This window comes from Urocitellus parryii, chromosome 15 (assembly GCF_045843805.1).
Source record: "Urocitellus parryii isolate mUroPar1 chromosome 15, mUroPar1.hap1, whole genome shotgun sequence".
Lineage (NCBI taxonomy): Eukaryota > Metazoa > Chordata > Mammalia > Rodentia > Sciuridae > Urocitellus > Urocitellus parryii.
In genome coordinates, this window is record NC_135545.1 from 42,839,345 (window position 1) to 42,861,818 (window position 22,474).

Genomic DNA, 22,474 nt, shown 5'->3' on the forward strand with positions numbered 1-22,474 from the left:
TGCCTCATGGAGTATTCCATGTGTATGTGTGTAACAGATTGATATATACATTGTGCATACATGAACTCTCTGTGCCCCTGAAATGCATAGATCTGTAGCAGTATACAAGCGGTGTGGAAGTTTGTTCTAGAAGAGGTAGGTGCTCCTGTGTGCTCCTCTTTGCAGATCCTCAGCACCCTTGTTAAAGGGACGTGCAGACCTGTGACCTGCAAGATCCGTATTCTGCCTTCAGTAAGTATTGTATTCTATTATCTCAAGGTCTGTTCTCTCAGGTGATGTTGGATTTGGGGATTGTGAATGATTCATGAGGGATGAATTAGGTTTGGTGGAGGGAGTAGAGTTGAGCCCAATTTAGGAGCCAGCAGCTATAACACTGGGGCCCCAGTAACCACTCTTGTGATCTTCCTCAGCTAGAAGATACCTTGAGCCTTGTGAAACGAATAGAAAGGACTGGCATTGCTGCCATCACAGTTCATGGGAGGTGAGTGATTGCCTTTTTAGAGACTGACTGGCTGAGAGATTCCTCAGCCATTTTTATAGTCTCTCACTTACATATTTTGCCTGCCTCTGCCCAACTCTTTGACAGCCTGTGAGTTCAGAGGGCACTCAGACTCCTTGAATGGGCTTGCATTTGTCTGTGTTTCTTTTATTGAGCACCTATTGGTGCTAGGCCCTGCTCTGAGCTTGAGAGACACAGAGAAAGAGAAACTCCCCATCCACATTGATATTGCTGATATCACTGAATTGCTGAGACTGGCCTTGAACTTGCAATCCACCAAAGAGGCTTTTACCAGAAGCAGTAGGAAGACAGATTTGGGTTAGTTTTAGGAAAGACTTTCTGACCACTAGAGCTGTTGAGGATGGGCTAAAACTAGCTGGGGATAAAGGGAGACAGAGGTGGAAGCTGAGTTGGCAGGACCTTCTGAGGAATTCAGGAATGTAGCAGAGGGGACACACTCAGAAAAGACCTGTCAACCACCTCGCCTGCTTATCTCTGAGCATGGGTCAGGCGTTGCCTCAGAGTCCCTAAGACTTGCTCACTCATGCACAAGAACTGCTTTCAGTCAACTTTGGAAGGAGGGGCCTTGGGTCATGTCCTGCTTCCCCTGTGGTTTATCATGACAGCCAAGCTCTGTGGCTTGCCCTGGCTGCCCTGGGCACAGGGCCTACCCGGTGTCAGGTGCTTTTCCCCAGGATCAGCTGTGGAACTTGGCTTCAGCACAGGCAGCTGTGTGGGAGTGATCAGTCTGAGCAGTAGCAGCTGTTCCCAGTCCCTTAGAGAGGATAAGACTGGGACAGTCGGGGCAGCATTCTTATAGCACTGTCTCTCATCTCTGGTGGAGGCAAGGGGAAGTCAGGGAAAGCAGCATGACCTTGGTTGCCAAGCCATTTACATTGGCCTCCTGCAGTCATGCCTTGCCTGCTGGCCTCTGAGATTTGGACTTGCCTTCTCAGCATGGACCTCGGCTGCTCCTACTCCTCACCACAGAGTTCTTCCCTAGAGATTAGGGAGGCCATTCCTGCAACCTGTCCTTGATGACCACATGGCTACCTAATCTTCCTGAGGTTCAGTAGGGAGGACAGTAGGTCTTAGCTAAGATAAACATGGGTGAGCACTCACCCTTCAGCCCCATCTCTCTCTCTCTCTCTCTTTTTTGTCTCCAAGGAAGCGGGAGGAGCGACCTCAGCACCCTGTCAGCTGTGAAGTCATCAAAGCCATTGCTGAAATCCTCTCCATTCCTGTCATAGCCAAGTAAGCCTCTCGTCTTCCTCGTTTACTTTTTTACACCCCAACTCATTCAGAATGGACTTGAGCAGGCATTTAAGAAAAGGAATGAGAACATTAAAAAATGACCATAAGGGCTGGGAATGCGGCTCAGGCGGTAGCGCGCTTGTCTGGCATGTGTGCGGCCCCGGTTCAATCCTCAGCACCACATACCAACAAAGATGTTGTGTCCGCCGAAAACTAAAAAATAAATATTAAAAAAATTCTCTCTCTCTCTCTCCTCTCTCACTCCTCTCTCTTAAAAAAAAAAATGACCATAAAGGAAAAGGGGGGAAAAAAGTGGAGCAAGATGCAGAGTGGTAAATGAGGCAGAAAAGTGACTAACAATTAAGTCAGGCCACTTGCGCTCTGGTGAGCGGCTAATGTAGGGTGCAGGGCAGCTCAGGGCCCTCTGATGCCTGAGCTTGGGGAGAGTGATAAGGTGGCTGCTGAAACAGACTGATGGCAAAGTAATGTCATACCCAGGGTGACTTGTGCATGGTGCAATGGTGCAGGGGATTATGTTCATAGGGCTTTGGCTCAGGGAAAGTAATGTAGGTCACAGAAACCCAGAGAAGCACTCTGGGTAGTTATAGTACCAGGAATATGGACCAGCAGGTGTGAGGTACTGATGAGTAGCCCAGAGGCCACACCCACTTGGTACTGGGGAACTGGCCTGTGTTCAGTTCAGCCCTGCACCTAAAGGAGTCTGGGAGGTTGCAAACAGGGAAGCCCTGACAAAAGGCATACCCGATAGGTGGGAGGGAAGAACGAAGGGTTGGGGTGCAGCTTGGCACTGTGTCCCCCAGGTAGTAAATTTTGGGGGTGGCTTGGAGAACCCTTGAGCCTGTCATTTCTACTATCATCTGAGGGTTCTCGCCCCATTTGACTAGATCTGGACAGAGACTACCAGTTTCCTGATGAAACAGATGAGGACAGAGCACTTTCTGAGAGGATCCTGGAGCATCAGGACAGAGGAAGGGGAATTATGACCCAATTGGCCTTCTTCCAGACCCTCATGATCACCAGTGTATCCTCCTTTCCAGGGTTTTGACCCAGTACTTAGAAGACATATGGGTGGTTACTCAGTTTGGGTGTTTTAATTTCATGTCTTCAGATGTCGGCTGGCATTTGCTACTGTATTGGATGAGGGAAGAGGAGGAAAGTAAAAGGTCTGGAATACCTAATAAATACCAGGCATGGTTTGGATTACTTTACATATGTTATCTTACTTAGTGAGATTATAATCTCCATTTTGCTGAAGCTCTAATAACTGAAGTGACTTGGCCAAAACCCCACTGTTAATGAGTGGCAGATCAGGAAGTTGCCTTTTTCTGAAAATACTGGTAGGTTCCATAATGAAGACACACCTAACCCTCCTGTTGCTTTTCAGTGGAGGATCTCATGAACACATCCAGCAGCATTTGGACATAGAGGAATTTCGACAAGCCACAGCTGCCTCTTCAGTGATGGTAGCCCGAGCGGCCATGTGGAACCCATCCATCTTCCTCAAAGAGGGTCTGCGGCCCCTGGAGGAGGTCATGCAGAAGTACATAAGATATGTACGTGTCTGCACTTTTTCAAAACCCCCATTTCTGTCTGCCACAATCCTTCAGAGAGCACTTTATGGGGGCCTCCAGCGGCCAGCAGCCCCTGTTGTTCTGCTCCTTTCCTTTTTAGCTCTTGGAGTGTGGCACTGAGTCTCATCAGCTGCCATATGAAGAGAAGATGCTAGGATGTGTGCCCCATCATCATCTTCTAAAGCTTTCAGAGGTATAGAGGTCATAGCAAGGACCTTCTGGATCCAGGATGCTGCTGAGACCCCACACACATGATATTGTCTTCTTTCTCCCTCACACTCCACATGTCCACATGCCCATGCACATGGACAAAGAGGTTTTGTGTCACCGAAGACAGTCATGGCTCTGTGTTGGAACAGGTGCAGCCAAAGCCAGGAAGAGCCATTGTAGTAGTCATTGCTGGAGACAGATTATCTCTATAGAGATTTCTCACCTGATTTGACTTATCTGTCAAAATCACTTCTAAAACTTTTCTATTGCTAATTTCTAGGATGCTTTGCTATGAGTTAGGGAATAATCTAACTTTAATGCTCTACTTAATGAACAGAATTTTCTAAAGCAGTTTCTTTCCATTGGGAGCACAATGGTAGCACTATGGGCATTTCCCTGCAAAGGAATTTTTTTTTTAATTTTAATGAGTTCACACCTGTTCTGTTTTCCACAACTGTGGGACTCTGTGGGACTCTTCTACACATCTATAGGCTGAGACTGAGTGGTCCTCAAACTCTTCAGTGAATTGGACCTGGGTGGAGAATGTAGCTCTTGCTCAGAGCAGGGTTCCACCTTCTTTAATCCTAGGGCTTACCTGCATGGAGCTACTTATGTCCTCTTTAAGTTATGGCCATACATGTGGGGTTCCCATGGCCAAGCAAGCTGGGGATGGTAGGAGGACTTGAGCCTTTGTCCAGAGCTGGGAAGCCACTGTCCTAGAGCCTCCTCTCTTCAATACTACAGCCCTCATCCCCTAGGTTCTAGATGTACTGTTGGGCAGTTTGGTTACAACCAGTTCTCCAGTGGTCTGGGTCAGCTAGAGGCAAGGGACTTTGCCTCGTCCCAGGTCAGCTTTCCATCTCTTCTGGCCAGCTGGCAGATGTATAGCAGAGAAGACATGTTTAGCAGTGCTGAGTCTGCTCACTGGGTGAAAGGTGATGTTATTACTCCTGCTTCACTGTCCCTTGGCAGCTTTCAAGAGGGTGTGTTGTCAGAGAAAGAGAGTGGACTTAAGTGTCAGCAGGGCTGGCTTCTGGTCCAGCCAGATGTCTTCAGGTCCAAATAAGCTGAATCATGGCTCTGCTGCTGGCTGGGGCTTACCCACTTATTTCCCATTTTGTCATGAGTATATCATAGCACCTTCCTAGGCACTGATGATAAAGACTCAGGCAGAGATTCTAAAATATATAATTATAGAGAGCAAGGGCTAGGAGGAGAATCTGAAGTTTTTATCTACTATTGCTCTCCTACCCTGTCCTTGACCATGTGGGTGTCGATGGTACCCTTGGGCAGTCATCTTTCCTTCCTGAGACTCACTTCCAAGGCTGTGGAGTGGAATAATAGCTGCACTTTGTATAAAGATATGAAGTGACATATAGTATATCAAATATGCTGGTAAATGGAGCTGTACCCTACCCTTGTAGGGGAAGTTGGAGAGAACTTAATCAAGATGTCAGAAGAGAAGGTACACCAGGCTCTAAGAAGACTCTTACCCCTGTCTTTGGTGTTCCCCTTCCCTGTAGTAGGTTTTCCATCATAGTCCTTGGTGGCCAAAGCAGGGCGGGGATTCCTGCACTTCTAGACCTCAGGCAGGAAAATGTATTTCTGATTGTGGGCCTTGACTGTGACTCTCAAACTTTGTACCACCAGCTGGAGGAGTAGATGGCTTTTATGGGGTCACACTGCCTTGGCTGTAAGCATATCTCTGATGCCCCTTGGATCCTTTTTTTCTTGCCACTGAAGCCTAGCTCAGGCCTTGGCACCTCCTGGTAGCAGATGGGCTCACACCAGTTTTCTTCTCAGGCGGTGCAGTATGACAACCACTACACCAATACCAAGTACTGCTTGTGCCAGATGCTGCGGGAACAGTTGGAGTCACCCCAGGGAAGGTTGCTCCATGCTGCCCAGTCTTCTCAGGAAATTTGGTAAGAAGGGCAATGAACTATCCATCTGTCTTTGCAGATGTTTCCCAGGCTTGACCTTGAGCCTTATGATGGCCACAGGGTGTCAAGCTACATAACTTCTGGACGGTGATCTGTAGGAGTGAGGTGATGGTACAGTTTTGCCTCATAGAGTGGGGTACTTTCAAAGCTTTGGAATGTTCTAATCCTAGACTCATCTCAACAATAGGGTTTTGTGAAGTAGGGCACTAGTATATTAGAGGAATGCAAAAGATAGGCTTAGGAATTCCTGAGGAGGAAGGGGCTTTTCCATTAACAATCCTATAACATGCCAGGCTATAGTCAGGAGAGGTAGGGCTATTGAATAGAGCCTCTGGCCTGGGCCTGTTCCCACACCCATTACATTGCAGTTTGAGAGGCCACTGTTTGGTCCTCCAGATCTGGTGTAGCTACAGCTCAGGTGGTTGACACTGGAGGTACTTCATAGCTTAGCCTAATCCTGGCTCCTATGGCTCCCTGTCTACTTATCTGCTTTCATACCTCCATACCTGTGCTCCTGCTGGGTCCTCTGCCTAGAAAGCCTCTCCCCTTGTCTGTATCCTCCAAGAAGCCCTTCTGAACCAATCTCATCCTTAGATCCATCCACTTGCAGGGCCTCCAGCCCTCAAGATACTTCCCAGAGGGAAAATATTTGCCAGAATTATTCTCAATGCCCCTGGCTTGTGGCATTGATTCTTTCTCTACTCCAATAGCTTAGGTAGCTGGACCTTGGTTCTTGGAAGCTCCAAACTGAGTATAATTCAGCAGCTCTGGTGGTACCTACCTCAGTTCCAATTAGGTCCATGGCAGCTCTTTGAGGCCAGATGGGAAGTTGGGAACCACTCAGTGGTCAGGCCTCCATCTCTTCCTGCCATGGGCTGACATAAAGAAGAAGCTGCATAAATCCCAGGTGCTTAATCAGTATAGGGAAACTCTATCACAGCTGCTGGGAATACCCACTTGTCTGGTCATCATGGGGGAGAGACTATAAGTAGTGGGGGTGACCTTAGGACCTTTTCCACCCAGCCCAGCTTCCCTGTTCAGGGACATTCATTCTAGCTTCCTGTCTAGGTTAATAATGGGCTGGGCAGGAGGCTTTTGTTCTGGCCAGGCCCTCATGGCATTTGGTGCAGTTGATTATCAGTCGTGGGGCCCTGGGTTCCTAAAGTACCCTGAATGCTGCTCTACTAAGGTGCCTGCTCTGTTCTACTTCCTCTTATAGTGATGCCTTTGGCCTTGGTGCCTTCTATAAGGAGACTACTCAGAAGATGGATGCCCGGAGGGCTGAGCTCTTGGCCAAGACTGCAGAGAAGGTGGGGGAACCAGTTGAAGATACCTCTGGTGTCATTAAAATGGCTGTCAAGTTTGATAGGTAGGTTTCCAGCTTAGCCTTAGCATGGGCCAGGGCCAGTACCTTCAGAGTATGACTAGGCCAACATGCTGGTTGCTGTATGTGCTGGGCACAGTGGCACATGCCTGTAATCTCAGCTACTAGGGAGGCTGAGGCAGGAGGATTACAAGTTTGAGACCAGCCTGGGCAACTTCTGAGACCCTATCTCAAAAAATAAAAAGGGCTGGGGATGTAGTTTAGTGGTAGAGTGCCCTGGGTTCAATCTTTAGTATCCCCAAATGCTTAGGTACTACAAATCTCCTTGGATACTTGTTTTTTTTTTTTTTTTTTAATTTTTAATTTTTTAGTTGGACACAATACCTTTATTTTATTTGTTTACTTTTATGTGGTGCTGAGGATTGAACCCAGGGCCTCACACATGCAAGGTGAGCACTCTACCGCTGAGCCACAACCCCAGCCCCTGGATACTTGTTTGGTTTGGATACTTGTTCCCAGAGAAGGCATTTTCAGCTAAGACAGTCCCTGAAAGCCCAGGCAGGACTGTTTGAGGATGTGCGTGTTGTCTCAAGAGCAACCAAACTCTACTTTTTCCCAGACCAATCCCTCTCACCCCTTATGGCAGGGGAACTTGTTTTCTATTCCTAAAAGTCTATGCTTCTTTCCCCCTGGCCTTGAGGAACTAGCTGCCTACATGGAATTCCCCAACAGCTATAGGAGCTTCACCTTCATTTGACTCTGGATCCCTGCCCACATCCACTGTCCTCACCAGCTCTGTGGTTCCCTCTTTAGGCAGAAGTAGCTTCATGCTTATTTTTACTTTATTTTTACTTTAGATTGTGACTCAGCTCTCCTACCTCCTTCCCCCTCACCCCTGTTCTGGCGATTGAACCTGGGGTGCTTTACCACTAAACTATATCCCTATTCCTTTTTATTTTTTTATATTGAGTCAGGGGTCTCACTGAGTTATACAGGCTGACCTAAAACTTGCGGATCCTCCTGACTCAGTTTCCCAAGCCACTGGGATTACAGACACTGGGATTACACCACTCCAGGCTTGTGACTCAGCTTTGAATGGTGCCCTCATCCTTGTCCTCTGCCATCTGATCTGAGCCTTTCTTCAGTCCCCGGACCCAGACCAGAATCCAGTCTTCTCTGGCAAGACTGTGTGGTGGGGGTGAGAGGATGACTGTTGGGCAGTCACATGCCAGAGGGAGCTCCCAGTGGGAAGTTGAAACATGTCCCTCCTACATTGTCACTCTGTCTCAGACAGACTCTGACATCAGAGTTCATTGTGTCCATGGCAGCAACAGATTATTTTGACACTTGGCAGATGGAGTCAGAGTGGGCACTGAGTTAGAATCCTGAGCTAAGTTCCTCACCTTTGTCTACTCTCAGAAATCTTGTGTTGTGAAGCAAATTGGACCTTCCTTCTTGGTTATTAAAGACTATTTTTAAAATAATTTTTAAAAATATTTTTTAGTTACACGGACACTATATCTTTATTTTATTTTATTTTATTTTTTAAAGAGAGAGTGAGAGAGGAGAGAGAGTGAGAGAGAGAGAGAGAGAGAATTTTTAATATTTATTTTTTAGTTCTTGGCGGACACAACATCCTTGTTGGTATGTGGTGCTGAGGATCGAACCCGGGCCGCACGCATGCCAGGCGAGCGCGCTACCGCTTGAGCCACATCCCCAGCCCCCTATATCTTTATTTTGTTTATTTATTTTTATGTGGTGCTGAGGATCAAACCCAGGGTCTTACATGTTCGAGGCAAGCACTCTACCGCTGAGCCACAACCCCAGCCCTTAAAGACTGTTTTTCAAGATCGAGTTTTAGGATTCTCTCCACCTTCAGTTTCCCTAGAATGCTGAAGCCCATCTTCGCTTTAGGTAGAACCTAGTTACCAACCACTGGCAGGAAAGGAAGGGGAGCCCAGAGGAGTAGGCATAGGACCCTTAAGGCAGCAGCCTGGGGTCTCAGTTCCTGCAGCCCCTATCAGCTGAGTGGTACCATTGGTAAGAGGGGGAGTGGAGATGGTGAGTGGTTCCTGAATGCTTCTTCTCCTTTCCATAGGAGAGCCTATCCACCCCAGGTCACCCCCAAGATGTGCCTGCTAGAGTGGTGCCGGAGAGAGAAGTTGGCACAGCCTGTGTATGAGACGGTGAGTTCCTAGCTGTGACTGCCCTGCAACCAGCCATGGTGCTCCCTCCAGTGGTGCCATCGCCTAGTACACCCACAGTTCATATCCTGAATTCTAGACTATTTGGCTAGTGTCTAGCTTTGCCCTCTAGGCATGCAGAAGTTGCTTGTGGCTGGGTCAGTTGCTGATAGCCCTTCCCCTCTGACCTTGGACTATTGTCCAACTTGGCACGTATATCTTTGGATTGGACCTTAGCCAGTGGGGCACAGAACTGGGGCCTAGACATGGGGCCTGTGGTGTGGAAACCTTGAGATTAAAACCTTGCTTCACTTCTTTTGGTCATTCCTTGTTTAGGCTGCTCTGCCTCTTCCAGACAGGCTTGTACCTTCTGTGCCTTGTGTCCCCTTCTGCCAGAGTGACTTTTGCAACACAAATCTAACCTCTGTCTCCCTTGCTCAAGTTATCAGCTCCCCAGTGCCTGTAGGATCTAACCCAAGACCCTCAGCATGGAGCATGTGCCTTGCTGCTTCAGGTCTCATCCACTCATCCATATCACCTGGTCTTCCAGATGTATCTTCTCTGTCCCCACCCACGTCCTCTTTCACCCCTTTGCCATCTGGTAAACTCCTCAGTAGGAGGAGGTCCCATATTCGCAGGCAGTTAAGGACTTGACGGCCCTTTGTTTGGGTTCATGACAGAAATTTTTTGTTAATTTGTATAGGTGGCTTTTTTTCCTTAGAAGATGCACCTCCTTTTACATGGGAGGAGCATATGAATAGACAGCCTTCAGTTGCATTAAGTTAGAAGAACTTCCCTTTACCTGCCTTTGATGCTATGGGGCAGGTGGGCCTTGAGGGCAATCAGCCCTTTTTCCTTTGTCCTCTGTACCAGGTTCAACGACCCCTAGATCGCATGTTTTGCTCTGTTGTCACCGTTGCAGAGCAAAAGTATCAGTCCACCTTGTGGTGAGTTTTCTTATCAGAGGGTATGAGGCTTGGGGTGGGAGGTCCTGAATCCAGCATTGGTCTGGGAGGGTTGGGTGGATGGTGTGCCTGAGCACTGATGTCCCTGCATGATGACACTTTATTCAGTTTTATCAGAATCTCTGCTAAGGGTGTATAAGAGTAAGAATTCCTGGCCTTTCATCCTGCAACCTGCCCACCTGTCTTATTTCCCTATTACTCATCTGCCCAGGGACAAGTCCAAGAAATTGGCGGAACAGACTGCAGCCATCGTCTGTCTGCGGAGCCAGGGCCTCCCTGAGGGTCGGCTTGGTGAGGAGAGCCTTTCATTGTACAAACGCAAGCGGGAGGCTCTTGACCAAGACTCTGGAGGCCCCAGAACTCAGGAGCCAGCCCTGCCTAGGGAGCTATGCAAGAAGCCCTTTGTGACATTGGGAAGTGGTGAAAAGAGAACCCTGGAAGGTTGGTGACTACTGTCCCTGCCATGGTAACCCTCTCCATGGGCGTGGCACTGAGGTGGCCTTGACACTGGAGCATGAACCAAATGCCACTTGGTCAGTTTGCTGGCCCTGCCTGGCAAGAGTGTAGGAGGTCCAGGACTAGGTCATCAGTCTGGAACACAGGCCAAGGAATGCCCAGGTGTGTATCACATTTCTTCTGACTGGCAGGGCCAAGTTCCTAGTGATTTGAGTATTATCTTTGAAAACAGGAGCTTTTCATGTGGTTTATCCCTAATTTGACATTGGTACAGTGCAATAAAGACACCTTCCCACTGTTACCCATGGCTGACTGCTTCAGCCCTGGGCATCTTCACACATAGACTTGTGTCCTAGCATGATTACCTTCCAAAGCATGTCCCCTGCACATCCTTATAGGTATGATGGAGCTGGGGGATGGGCTATCAACTTTCAGGCCCACCAAACTTGGGTTGACCTAAAAAGGTCCAAGAGACCCATTCTAACATAGGAAACATGAGGTGTTAGGCTTTAATTGACTTTCCTTAGAAAGAAAAAGTAAATTCTTACTAAAAAAAAAAAAAAGGTAAATTCAATAGAATTTGGGAAAGGACTAGGGTGTCTGCTGCCCCATTAAGTGACCAGCCCAGTGGGGTGGGGAGTGTTGATCTGATTCTTCAGTCTTTAAGCCTGAAAGGTGATTGGAGCTCAGACCTGGTGAAATACCTGCTTTGTATAGTGGGCACTGGAAGCTGTGGGTGACAGCAGTTTGGCTATTGCATTCACAGGTCACACCCACTCTTCCCCTGCCCCATCCAACTTGGGGCGGAAGGAAGTGGCAGATTCACTTTAATTTCCTCTTGGCAGTGAGAAGCAAACAATCAGCCACTACCTCCTCATCTCTTGGGGCCTCCTCCACTTACTGGGAGGGGCATTCTGACCAAAGGTCTCTGCCCAGCTCCGCCCCCATTTCCTCTGCTGTAAACATGCTGTGTGTCCTCCCCTTTTCTATGCACTATGAGGGGAGGATTCCCCTCTGGGCCAAGGCTATCTTCCCTACATCTCCCTTGGATCAACCGAATGGCTCTGTGGCAACCTGACCTAGCGTCTGGCCCCCTTTCTAGCCAGTAGCCCTTGTCTCCATGGGTCTCTGAGTCAAGGGTTTGGTGGGTGAGGCTTTGTCCTAGTCCCAGTGCTACCCTTCCCTGTCACCCACACTTGCTTTTTTGTGTTGAGATAAGAATACTCAATCCCAGCTGCCTCCCAGAGCCTTGGAACTGCGCAGACAGAATAGCCCCAGTGGAGCGCCCCCTCTGTCACTGGGGAGGCATTGATCTTTTCTCCTGTCAGTGTGGTTTTCCTGGGGATGTCTCCTTCCCCTTCAGGGTTAGGTTCATTGATGGGCCATGGGGAAGGACAGGTAGGGATAGAGTTCTATTAAGATAGAGGCTGGAGTTTGGAGCCTCTGAGGGCATAGGGGAGAGGCTCATTCACTAGACCCCACCCTGCCTTCCCTTTGTTTCCCTTTGTCTAATCCAATGGATTTATATTTCTCCTCCACCCCCCCCCCTTCCACTGTTGCTGGTTAGCATCCACATACGTGAGAAAACATTTCGCTTTTGGTGTTTTGGGATTGGCTTATTTCACTTAGCATGATATTCTCCTGTACCATCTATTTACCAGCAAATGCCATAATTTCATTATTCTTTATGGTTGAGTAATATTCCATTATGTGTATATACCACATTTTCTTTTTTTTTTTTTTTTTTTTTTTTTGAATTTTAGTATTTATTTTTTAGTTCTCGGCGGACACAACATCTTTGTTGGTATGTGGTGCTGAGGATCGAACCCGGGCCGCACGCATGCCAGGCGAGTGCGCTACCGCTTGAGCCACATTCCCAGCCCCTTTTTTTTTTTTTTTTTTCCACATTTTCTTTTTCCTTTTATTTGTTGAAGGACACCCAGGTGGGTTCAATTGCTTAGCTATTTGTGACTTGAGCTGCTTAAACATTGATGTGGCTGTGTCACTGCAGTGTGCTGATTTTTAAAGATGTTTATTTATTTATCTCCATTTATTTTATTACCAAGTGCCTCACACATGCTAGGCAAGTGCTCTATCACAGAGCCACAACCCCAGCCCCTAGTATGCTGCAGCCCCTAGTATGCTGATTTTAAGTCCTTTAGGTATAGACTGACTGAGATGACTGGGTCAATTGGTGATTCCATTCCAAGATTTCTAAGGATTCTCCATACTGCTTTTTTGGTGGTTGTACCAATTTGCAGTCCCACCAACAATATATGTGAGTACCTTTCTCCCCACATTCTTGCCTTCATTTATTGTTACTTGTACTCTTTATAATTGCCATTCTGACTGGATGAGATGGAATCTCTCTGTAGTTTTAATTTGCATTTCTCAGTTTTGCTAGAGATGTTGAATATATTTCCATATATTTGACAATTTGTTTTTCTTCTTTTCTGAAGTGCCTATTCAGTTCCTTTGCCCATGTATTGATTGGGTTATTTGTTTTTGTGGTGTTATGTTTTTTGAGTTCTTAGCTCTATCTGTGGTACAAGTGATAAAGATTTTCACCCTTTCTGAAGGTTCTCTGTTCATGTTCTTGATTGTTTCCTTTATAGTGAAGAAACTTTTTAGTTTGATACCATCCTTTCTGTTGATTCTTTTTTCCTGAGAGAGAGAGAGAGAGAATTTTTTAATATTTATTTTTTAGTTATCGGCGGACACAACATCTTTCTTTGTATGTGGTACTGAGGATCGAACCCGGGCTGCACGCATGCCAGGTGAGCGCGCTACCGCTTGAGCCACATCCCCAGCCCTCTGTTGATTCTTGATTGTTCTTCAGGGGTCTTGTTGAGGAAGTCATTTCCTAAGCTAACATGATTTGGGGTTGGGTCTAGTTTTTCTTCTAGTAGGTGCAGGGTCTCTAGTCTAATTCCTAGGTACTTGATCCACTTTGAGTTGATTTTTGTGCACTGTGAGAGATAGGGGTTCAATTTCATTCTACTACATTTGGATTTCCAGTTTTCTTAGCACCATTTGTTGAAGAACCTATCTTTTCTCCAAGGTATGATTTTGGCGCCTTTTTTTCTATTCCATTGATTCCATTGGTCTTCATGTCTGATTTTAGGGTATGGGATTCTTTTTTTTTTTTTTTTTTTTTGTGTGTGGTGCTGGGGATTTAACCCAGTACATGCAAGGCAAGCACTCTATCAACTGAGCTATATCCCCAGCCCACAGGATTCTTTTTTAAAAAGTATTTATTCTTAAGTTTTAGGTGGACACAATATATATATCTTACATTTATGTGGTGCTGAGGATTGAACCCAGTGCCTCATGCATGCTAGGTGAGCACTCTACCACTGAGCCACAACCCTAGTTCCCCAAAGGATTCTTGATGAGGTGGTGGGTCCTGCCCTTGTCTGAGATGGGCCAAGGAGGCGAGGGGAAAAGTGGTGAAACAGGAGGGAAGCCAAGGGTTTGTATGATGAAACTTGTAGGAAGGCAGTCTTTTGTTGGAAATGAGGGTGGCAAGAAGGGTTTGAGGGCCTGGGGTTGTGGCTCAGTGGTAGAATGCTTTCCTCTCATGTATGGGGCACTGGGTTCAATCCTTAACACCACATAAAAAAATAAAATAAAGGTATTGTGTCCATACAACTAAAAATTAAAAAAAAGAAGAGTTTGGTTTGTAGGGACTTGACTAATGTAAGAAGTTGTGTTTTTGTTTACATGGAGTCTAAAAACCTAAATGTTTGCCTGGCAGCTATGCATGCTATGTAGTGCTAACTTGCAGCCTTATAGGAAGGAGATCTGAGTTGCCTGGTGGGGATTGGGATGCTGGTACTTGCAGCAGGTCAGGGGCTGAGGTTTCCAGGCTCTGGCAAGGTGAAGTGAGAGGGAGGGTTGGAGGAATGGGGCACATGTTCTCCAGAGGTTTTAGGTGGGAGGCAGAAAGGGAGATTTCTTAGTTCAGGATGACAAAGGCCTAAGCATGTTCTGGGGCAAAGTTCTAGAGGTAGTTAAAATTGAGAAAAAGGCAATAGTGCCTACATTATTCATCCACCTTGGGCTTTAGTTTTCATGAGCCCCAGAAAATGGACTTGATTTCTCTGAGAGTGATGGACAGTATAATACAAGGAGGAAGGGTCAATGTCTCTCACATAGCAGTGCCCATAGGCAGCTATGCTTCATTGACAGCACTGGACCATCAGTTTGTGCCAGTGAGGGGTCACGAAAGGGAAGCTGGGCAATAGAAGCAGAGCTGCCACTGAAATCAGAACTCTGTTGTGAGGATCCAGATCCTCCATGGCTAATTCTTTAGAATTCTTAGGGTTGTTTTCAAGCCCTTTAGAGGTTAAGAGCTCAGGATTTATGTGATGACTTTAATATGTGGCCCTTCTAATTGGGCAAAGTTTTCCTAATCAATGTGACCAGTTCTTATTTTCAGGGTCCTATTCAAGTTCGGAGCTGAGGAAATTTAATTTAAACACATTAATTTTGTTTTAGGTACTTCACTGTGAGAGACTTGGAATAGCCTCTGAACCAACAAGGGGTCTCTGAATAGAGAAGATCTAATCCTGCCAGGCGCTATGATGCACGCCTATAATCCCAGCAGCTCAGGAGGCTGAGATTGGAGGATTGTGGGTGCAAGGCCAGCCTCAGAAATTTAGCAAGCCCCTAAGCAACTCAGTGATACCCTGTCTCTAAATAAAATATTTAAAAAAGGGTGGGAGATGTGGCTCAGTGATAAAGGGCCTGTGGGTTCAATGTCTGGTATCAAAAAACAATACCACCACCAACACCAAAAAAAAAAAAAAAAATAACCTTGTTCTTCCACAGAGTCCTAACTCCTACGGAGAGAAGATGATAGGCAGTTAGGCTCCTACTTGCCTTAGGTATTTGGCTGGGAACTGGGCCTTGAGACCTGGTCATGGCATAATGTGGTGCCTGGTGCCTCCTGGTGGTTCCAAGAGTTGCTCTGCAGGCCAACTATGTGCTGCTTGTATGTTCTTTCTGGGAGAACCAGATAGAGACTCAACTGTGGGATTAGCTAACTAACTAGTCCACCTACCTGGTATAGAACCTAGGGGTAGAGCAGCATGCAGGCACTTCCTTAACCCATAGAGTCCTGAGCACCTGGAAGATGAGTCTTAGTTGAAAGAGCAGTAGTCCTTCTTCCCTAGGGTCTGCACTGTAAAATTTCCAGGAATTCCCCAGAGGTTGCATTTCTATTCCTTTTTATAATAACATGGGACTCCAGTTGCAGGAACTGAGAAGACAGAAGTTAGTGTTAAACCTTTTAATAAGTGGGATCAAGAGAGAAGGCAGTGTGTTTTTAACAGGTACCAGGGTGATTAAAAAGAAAAAAAAAACTTTCCTCCCTTGTGGTAGAGTGCTTGTTATCATTTGAAAGGCCCTGGGTTAATCCCCAGCATTGCAAAAAAAAAAAAAAAAAAAAGTATTTTTCTGTGCTGGGAGTATTGCTCAGTGGAAGGGCAATTAGATACTAGCATGTGTATGAGGCCCTGGATTCAATCCTAGCACTGAAGATTTAAAAATTTTTTTTTCTTATTGAGGAAAAACACATAAAATGTATAAATTTTAACCATTTTTTAAGTGAACAGTAGTATTAGTATATTCACATTGTTGTGAAATAAATCGCCAGAACTTTTTCATTTGCAAAATTGAAACTCTATACCCATTAAACAGCACCTTCCTTTTCTCCTCTTCCTAGCTGCCGGACACCACCTTTCTGTTTAGAAAGTAAACTATTTGGATGAATGTTCTGTAAGTTTTTGATGGGCTTATTTTGTTTTAATTTGTAACTACTGGAGATTGAATCCAGGAGTGCTTCACCACTAAGCTATGTTCCAACCCCTTAATTTTTTTTTTTTTAATTTTGAGACAAGGTCTCACTAAGTTGCTTAGGGTTTCATTAAAGTTGCTGAGGCTGGCCTCAAATCTGTGATCCTCCTGCATCAGGCTCCTATGTTGGCAGTGATTACAGGTATATGCCACCAGGCCCAACATTGATGGGTTTATTTTAATTAGCATAATGTCCTAAAAGATCATTCATGTTATAGCCTGTGACAGGATTTTCTTCTTTTATGGCTGAATAATATTTCATTATATGTGTCTGCCACATTTGTTTATCCATTTTCTCATCGGTGGACATTTGGGTTGCTTCTGCCTCTTGTGATTTGTGAATAGGACAGCCATGAACAAGCTTGTACAAGCATTCTTGGAGACTCTGCTTTCAGTTCTTTTAAATATGTACCCAGGAGTGCAATTGTGGGATTATTGCATGGTAGTTTATTTTTTTTAATATTTGGAGGAATGTCTTTATCAATTTCCATATGACTGCACCCTTTTGTAACATTCCCATCAACAGTGCACAAGGATTCCAGTTTCTCCACATCCTCAAAAACACATTATGATTTTCTTTTTAAAATAGTAGCCATCCTAATGATATCATTGTTTATCTGGAAATGTCAATATTAATTTTTCTATTTTTTGTGTGTGTGGTAGTGGGGATTGAACTAAGGGATGCTCTCTACCACTTTGCTATATCCCTAGTACTTTTTATTTTTTTATTTTGAGACAGGGTGAGTCCAGCCCTGGCCCCAGGAGGATCAAATGTATGCCCATTAGGCTCAAGGGATACTACTACTGCCCCTGCCCAGGTTCCTGCCTGGCTGCATAATGTAATTGTGTGGATCATGTGCTCCCTTGAGAGCAGTCATTGCTCTCCACCTAAAGCCTGAAATTAAGCAGGCTAAGAATGTCTTGGTGACATAGAAATGACCATGTCTTGGGGCTGGGGTTGTGGCTCAGTGGTAGAGCACTTGCCTTGCACATGTGAGGCACTGGGTTTGATCCTCAGCACCACGTAAAAATAAATAAATAAAGATTTTGTGTCCATCTACAACTAAAAATATATTAAAAAGAAATGACCATGTTTCATATAGGGAAGGGACCTTAGGATCCTTGGAGTCAGGATGGCTTCAGTACTTGGCCTGGCTGTGACTTGAGCAAGTTATGTGACTTCTTTCTATCACAATTTCTTATCAGTCAAATGAAAATTATGAGCCTTAGTTTACTTAAATTGTACAGTTAAAGTGAAGACGAAATAAGATAAGGAGTAGTAGTAGTTTGTACACCTTAAGCCCTGTGCAAATGGAACTGCTTGTGGTGAACTGAGGTTTTTCTTCTAGTTTATTGATGAGGCTGATTCTGCTTTGATTAGAGTTGTGGTAATCTTTGAGGTTTCTAATACATACGTATGTACATATACACATATATATATCAAATCTTGATATTTCACAAAAAGTCATGACTCAATTTTGTCAAATTCTCTTTTATTTACATTTTATATATTATGAAAAATTCAATATTATGAATCCATAAAACCTAGAAAATGAAAATCCTCCATAATCTCATACTTAAAGAGTTAATCAAGCTGGGTACAGTGGCACACTTCTGTGATCCCAGTGACTCAGGAGGCTAAGGCAGGAGGCTACCCTCAGCAACTTAGCAAGACCTGTCTCAAAATTAAAAATAAAGAGGCCTAGGGATGTAGCTCATTGGAAAATTACCCCTAGTTTGAATCTCCAGTACCAAAAAGAAAGGTTAATTGTAGGGTTTTGCATGTAGCTCAGTGATAGGAACTTCCCCAGCATTCATGATATTCTGGGGTCATTCCCATGTACCACCACCACAACAACAAGAATTAAGCATAAAGGGGAATAATGTGGGTTTTCCTACATGTATGCTTTGAATACTGTAATATACAAAAATATGACTTGTTTATATCTATGGCCCCTTTCCATGGGATCCTGTCACACATACTGCTTTGGCACTTACTTTTCTATTTGGACAATTTTGCATGTTGCATACATTAGAATTGCTTTCTCTAGTGCCTTTATTGGGGTTTCAGTATTTTGCTGTTATTGATAAACGTTGTCATAAATACACCCAAGTTTTTGTGGTTCTCTTACACTTCTTGTGCCAGTGTTGAGCTGTCTCTGGGAGGGATCAGTTCATTTACCTCTCCCAGCATGTCATTGTGTTCACCCTAGTCTTTTTAGCCTTCTAATCTGTTTAATGCCAGAATGTAATTACAGATTCCATTTAAGGAAATGCTTTACATACTTTAGAGATCTTAGTTCTCTAAACAGCCTTCAAGATACACATATTCACCCATCTGCCATGTATTATCTTTTTTTTTAAAGAGAGAGAGAGAGAGAGAATTTTTAATATTTATTTTTCAGTTTTCGGCGGACACAACATCTTTGTATGTGGTGCTGAGGATCAAACCCGGGCCGCACACATGCCAGGCGAGCACACTACCGCTTGAGCCACATCCCCAGCCCCATGTATTATCTTTTTATTAGAGTAGTCATCTTCAAAAGTTAATCATGGTAGTAGCTTCATTAAGAAGGAAAGTAATGACATGACAGGCAAGTAATGTTCTATTAAGTTGTTAATGTTCTATTAAGTTGCTGAAAACACTAAAATCAGTTCATGACTACTGAACCAAATGACCCTAGGGGAAATACAAGATTAGATTTTTGCTAGCCTGTTGTCATATTTTCATTATCTGATCAGCACCTAAACTTATTTTACGTGTGTTTCTGTTCAAAGACATGTTATTTATTTATTTAGGCACTAGGGATCAAACCCAGTGCCTTGTGTATACTAAGCATGAGATTGACTGTGTCGCTATACCGTCAGCTCTAGCCAATATACCATTAATTCGTTAATCTGAACTCAAGAGCCAATGACACTATATGGTCATGCCTACCCAATGCTTATCGAACAGAAATGTTTTGTCCTTTAGGTTCATCACAGCCTTCTTGTGCTTAAGAGCACTAGATAGAACTTCAGCCCTGTGGCTCCAAGCAGAGCCATTTTAAACAGTGAGATCTCTAACAGAAAGCACAAAAATACAAAAAAAGGACTAAATATGCCATAAAAAGGACATGATTTTACAGTATGAGAGCTCAAATAAGGGGATGAGTGGCACCTTTTTTGACCTCAACAAGAGATGTGTATGTCAGGTGACTCAAATTTGTTGTCATTTAGCATAGATCTCTGAGTGACTGAAAACACATGTATTAATTTAGGGTTATAAATCAATTTTACTGAATAGATGCGTTTAAAAATGTGCAACTTCAGATAATAGTGAAGATTGACTGACTGAAACAGGGTGTTCCTCCACTCCAGTTTCCTGACACGCTCTAAGTAATTAAGAAATTATTACTTGAATGTCATGTGTAACTAATTAGAACAAATTAAAAATTTCTTTTAAAATGAAATCATCACTCGCTGTATGTACCTCAAAGGGCCATCTTTTGGTACAGTTTGGACCAATATTGAAACACAAAGTTCAGTGTATGTACCTTTTTTCCAGTATTTCAAAAAATCATAAAGTACTAGTAATCACGCAGAAAGAGTGCATAAAATCCAAACATGCAGTTTAACAAATAATTATAAAATGAATCATCCATTACCTGGATCGTGAGATGGACCATCATCAGCACCTTAAATGCCTCTCAGTTCATACTTATTTTGAAGGAAACATCTATGATCCATTTTTATCTCAAGGTTATACTTGACTGTGTTCACTGCCAGGGCTTAGGCAAGTCTGAACTTGCATCCCATGTGTTTGTGTTTTCTTGCAGAGGTGCTCAGAACAGTGGATTTTGTGGCCCCTGATGACCGAGTCATCTTCTACACCTATGAAAGAGAACAGAGCAGGGTGGTCTTCCAGATGGTAGGAGACCCTAATGTCAAGTGTCCTCCTAAGTCTTCCTCTCTCCTGGATTTCATTACTTGGGTCTTGTGCTGATCACTATTGAGTGCCTGAGCTATTTTGCACAGCAGGGACTTCCTGAAGACTTGACCATTTTTCAAAGGGTCATTCCTGAGTACTTACAGTATTGGAGACAGATTATGGAAATCAAGCTGTCACAGTCTGTTACATGTCTCCAGTCTCAGATTTAATTTACTTAATTAAAGGGATTTTCTGTTTGGCATGACTTCTATATTTGTTTTTCTCATCCATAGCATTGATTATTCATGTTGTAGTGTTTGCTTTTGTGTAGACTATATTTAATTCCTATCAAAGGAATTAGATTCCTTAATAGTAATTAAAATACTTAATTTTTTGTTTTTGTGTTTGTTTTTTGGTAGCAGGGATTGAACTCAAATGTACTCAATCCCTGAGGCACATCCCCAGCCCTTTTTATTTTGTATTTTGAGACAGGGTCTCAAAAAAAAAAAAAAAAAGACTAAGTTTCTTTGAGCTTCGCTAAGTTGCTGAGGCTGGCTTCAAAGTTGTGATCTTTCTTTCTCAGCCTCCTGAGCCCCTGGGGTTATTACAGGTATACACCACTGCACCCAGGTAGTTAAACTTTATGTTAGAGTTGTAAGGACTCTATCACTCTTTTCTCTTGTTCTGGACATTTCTAGGTGCTTTTTTAGAAATCTTGAGTGCTTTTTTTTTTTTTTTAAAGGGATCGTGGTGCTTTTTTACAAAGTGTGTAGACATTTTGTCTTTCCTCTGGAACTCTGTTCAGATGAAGTCTGTCATTGAGGGTGGTGTGTTTCATGGACTCAGAGACACAGTGAGAGGTTCATGAGCACTGACCCATGCATGCTTTTGAGTCTACCATCTTCTTTCAGTTTGAATGATCATTGCCTTTTTTCTTTTCATGTTTTTCCAGATAAAATAATGTAGGTGGTATTGACATCAACGTGGGCTGTCCAAAAGAATATTCTACCAAGGTAAATTGATTTCTTTATATTTATCAGAAGTATCCTATGGAGATTAAAGGAAGCTAACAAGACATGATGGCTAGGTACAATACCCAGTTCTGGACTAGATCCTGAACTGGATGGGGAAAATGCTTGAAAGTCTGTCAGTGAATCAATGGGCAAAACTGGAACAGGGCCAGGTATGATGGTCCATGCCTGTAATCCCAGTTATTTGGAGGCTGAGGCAGGAGGATTGCAAATATGAAGCCATCCCAGGCAACTTAGGAGGACCCTGTCCCAAAATAAAACAATAAAAGAACTGGAGATGCAGCTCAGTGGTAAAGTATTTGCCTAGCATGTACAAGGCCCCAGGGTCAACCTCAGGTACCGTTTAAGGGAAAAAAAAGCAAAGAAAAAATAATATGAACAGGGCTTTGTCTTGTCATAAATAATACTGAGACATACATACATTTAAGATTATAAAGGATGCAGTATAAATGTCGTATCATAAGAGATCAGATCAGAAGGCTATGGTAAGCCTGAGAACAGAGTGGAAGGGAGCCCTTAAACTTGTTTCTGATGAGGAAATGTGGTCCTTGAGGAAGAGATATAGACAGTATGAAAAGATTTCCATGTGCAGGAGCATGGAGGCCCCTAGGTAGTGAAGACAGAACTGTGAATGGCTCATTTTCATCAGAGGACTGGGGAATGGGAGATGAAGAGGAAGCAAAAGAGCATAGGATCACAAACTTTAATTGGGATCAGATCAGCTGGACTTGGACTTCGGGTATCTTTGGCCTTTTTTTTTTTTTTTTTTTTTTGATAGGGAAGCCATGTATCTGGAGGATACATGGCAAAAGACTAGAGGTCTGGTTACTTGGACTTGGCTAGCAAATTGTTGGGTGTGGGATAGTGGGATAAGTGGTTGGGGTTCAGGGAGGGTAGACTGGCAGCCAGGAAACAGGATTCTTGTTTTTTTTTTTTTTTTGATATTTATTTTTTAGTTGTAATTGCACACAATACCTTTATTTCACTTATTAAATTTTATGTGGTGCTGAGGATTGAACCCAGGGTCTCGCACATTCGAGGCCAGTGCTCTACTGCTGAGCCACAACCCCAGCCCCCTGGGATTCTTGTTCTTTATCTGTAATCAGGAGCTAAAGAAAGGACAGATTTGGAGCAGATATTAAAAGCAGGTTGAGGTTGCTGAGGGGACTCCTGCAGTGATGTCACTGGGAACCTTGTTGTAGGGTGAGCAGAAAGTCGACAGTGTAGACTTAGTAGATGTCCTCCTGG

At 44.2% G+C, this 22,474-nt stretch overlaps 1 protein-coding gene across 6 annotated transcripts in view; it reads left to right on the plus strand.

Moving 5' to 3' along the window:
• The window catches only part of LOC144250385 (tRNA-dihydrouridine(20) synthase [NAD(P)+]-like), a 74,725-nt gene that overhangs the window by 48,717 nt on the left and 3,534 nt on the right, over positions 1 to 22,474 (plus strand). For 4 of the 6 annotated variants that reach the window (XR_013342471.1, XR_013342472.1, XR_013342468.1 and 1 more), the window contains 13 exons: positions 166 to 231; positions 411 to 481; positions 1,667 to 1,753; positions 3,159 to 3,327; positions 5,359 to 5,480; positions 6,718 to 6,867; positions 8,921 to 9,008; positions 9,879 to 9,952; positions 10,182 to 10,588; positions 12,589 to 12,704; positions 13,134 to 13,203; positions 20,104 to 20,195; positions 21,148 to 21,208. Coding sequence is in view for 1 of the 6 variants with exons in the window: in XM_077793169.1 (XP_077649295.1) it covers positions 166 to 231; positions 411 to 481; positions 1,667 to 1,753; positions 3,159 to 3,327; positions 5,359 to 5,480; positions 6,718 to 6,867; positions 8,921 to 9,008; positions 9,879 to 9,952; positions 10,182 to 10,419 (1,065 nt within the window). In the remaining 5 variants the exon portion in view is untranslated. Of the gene's footprint in view, positions 1 to 165; positions 232 to 410; positions 482 to 1,666; positions 1,754 to 3,158; positions 3,328 to 5,358; positions 5,481 to 6,717; positions 6,868 to 8,920; positions 9,009 to 9,878; positions 9,953 to 10,181; positions 11,881 to 12,588; positions 12,705 to 13,133; positions 13,204 to 16,154; positions 16,208 to 20,103; positions 20,196 to 21,147; positions 21,209 to 22,474 lie in introns of those variants that run through there. The other 2 variants (XR_013342469.1, XM_077793169.1) reach the window with 2 other exon arrangements.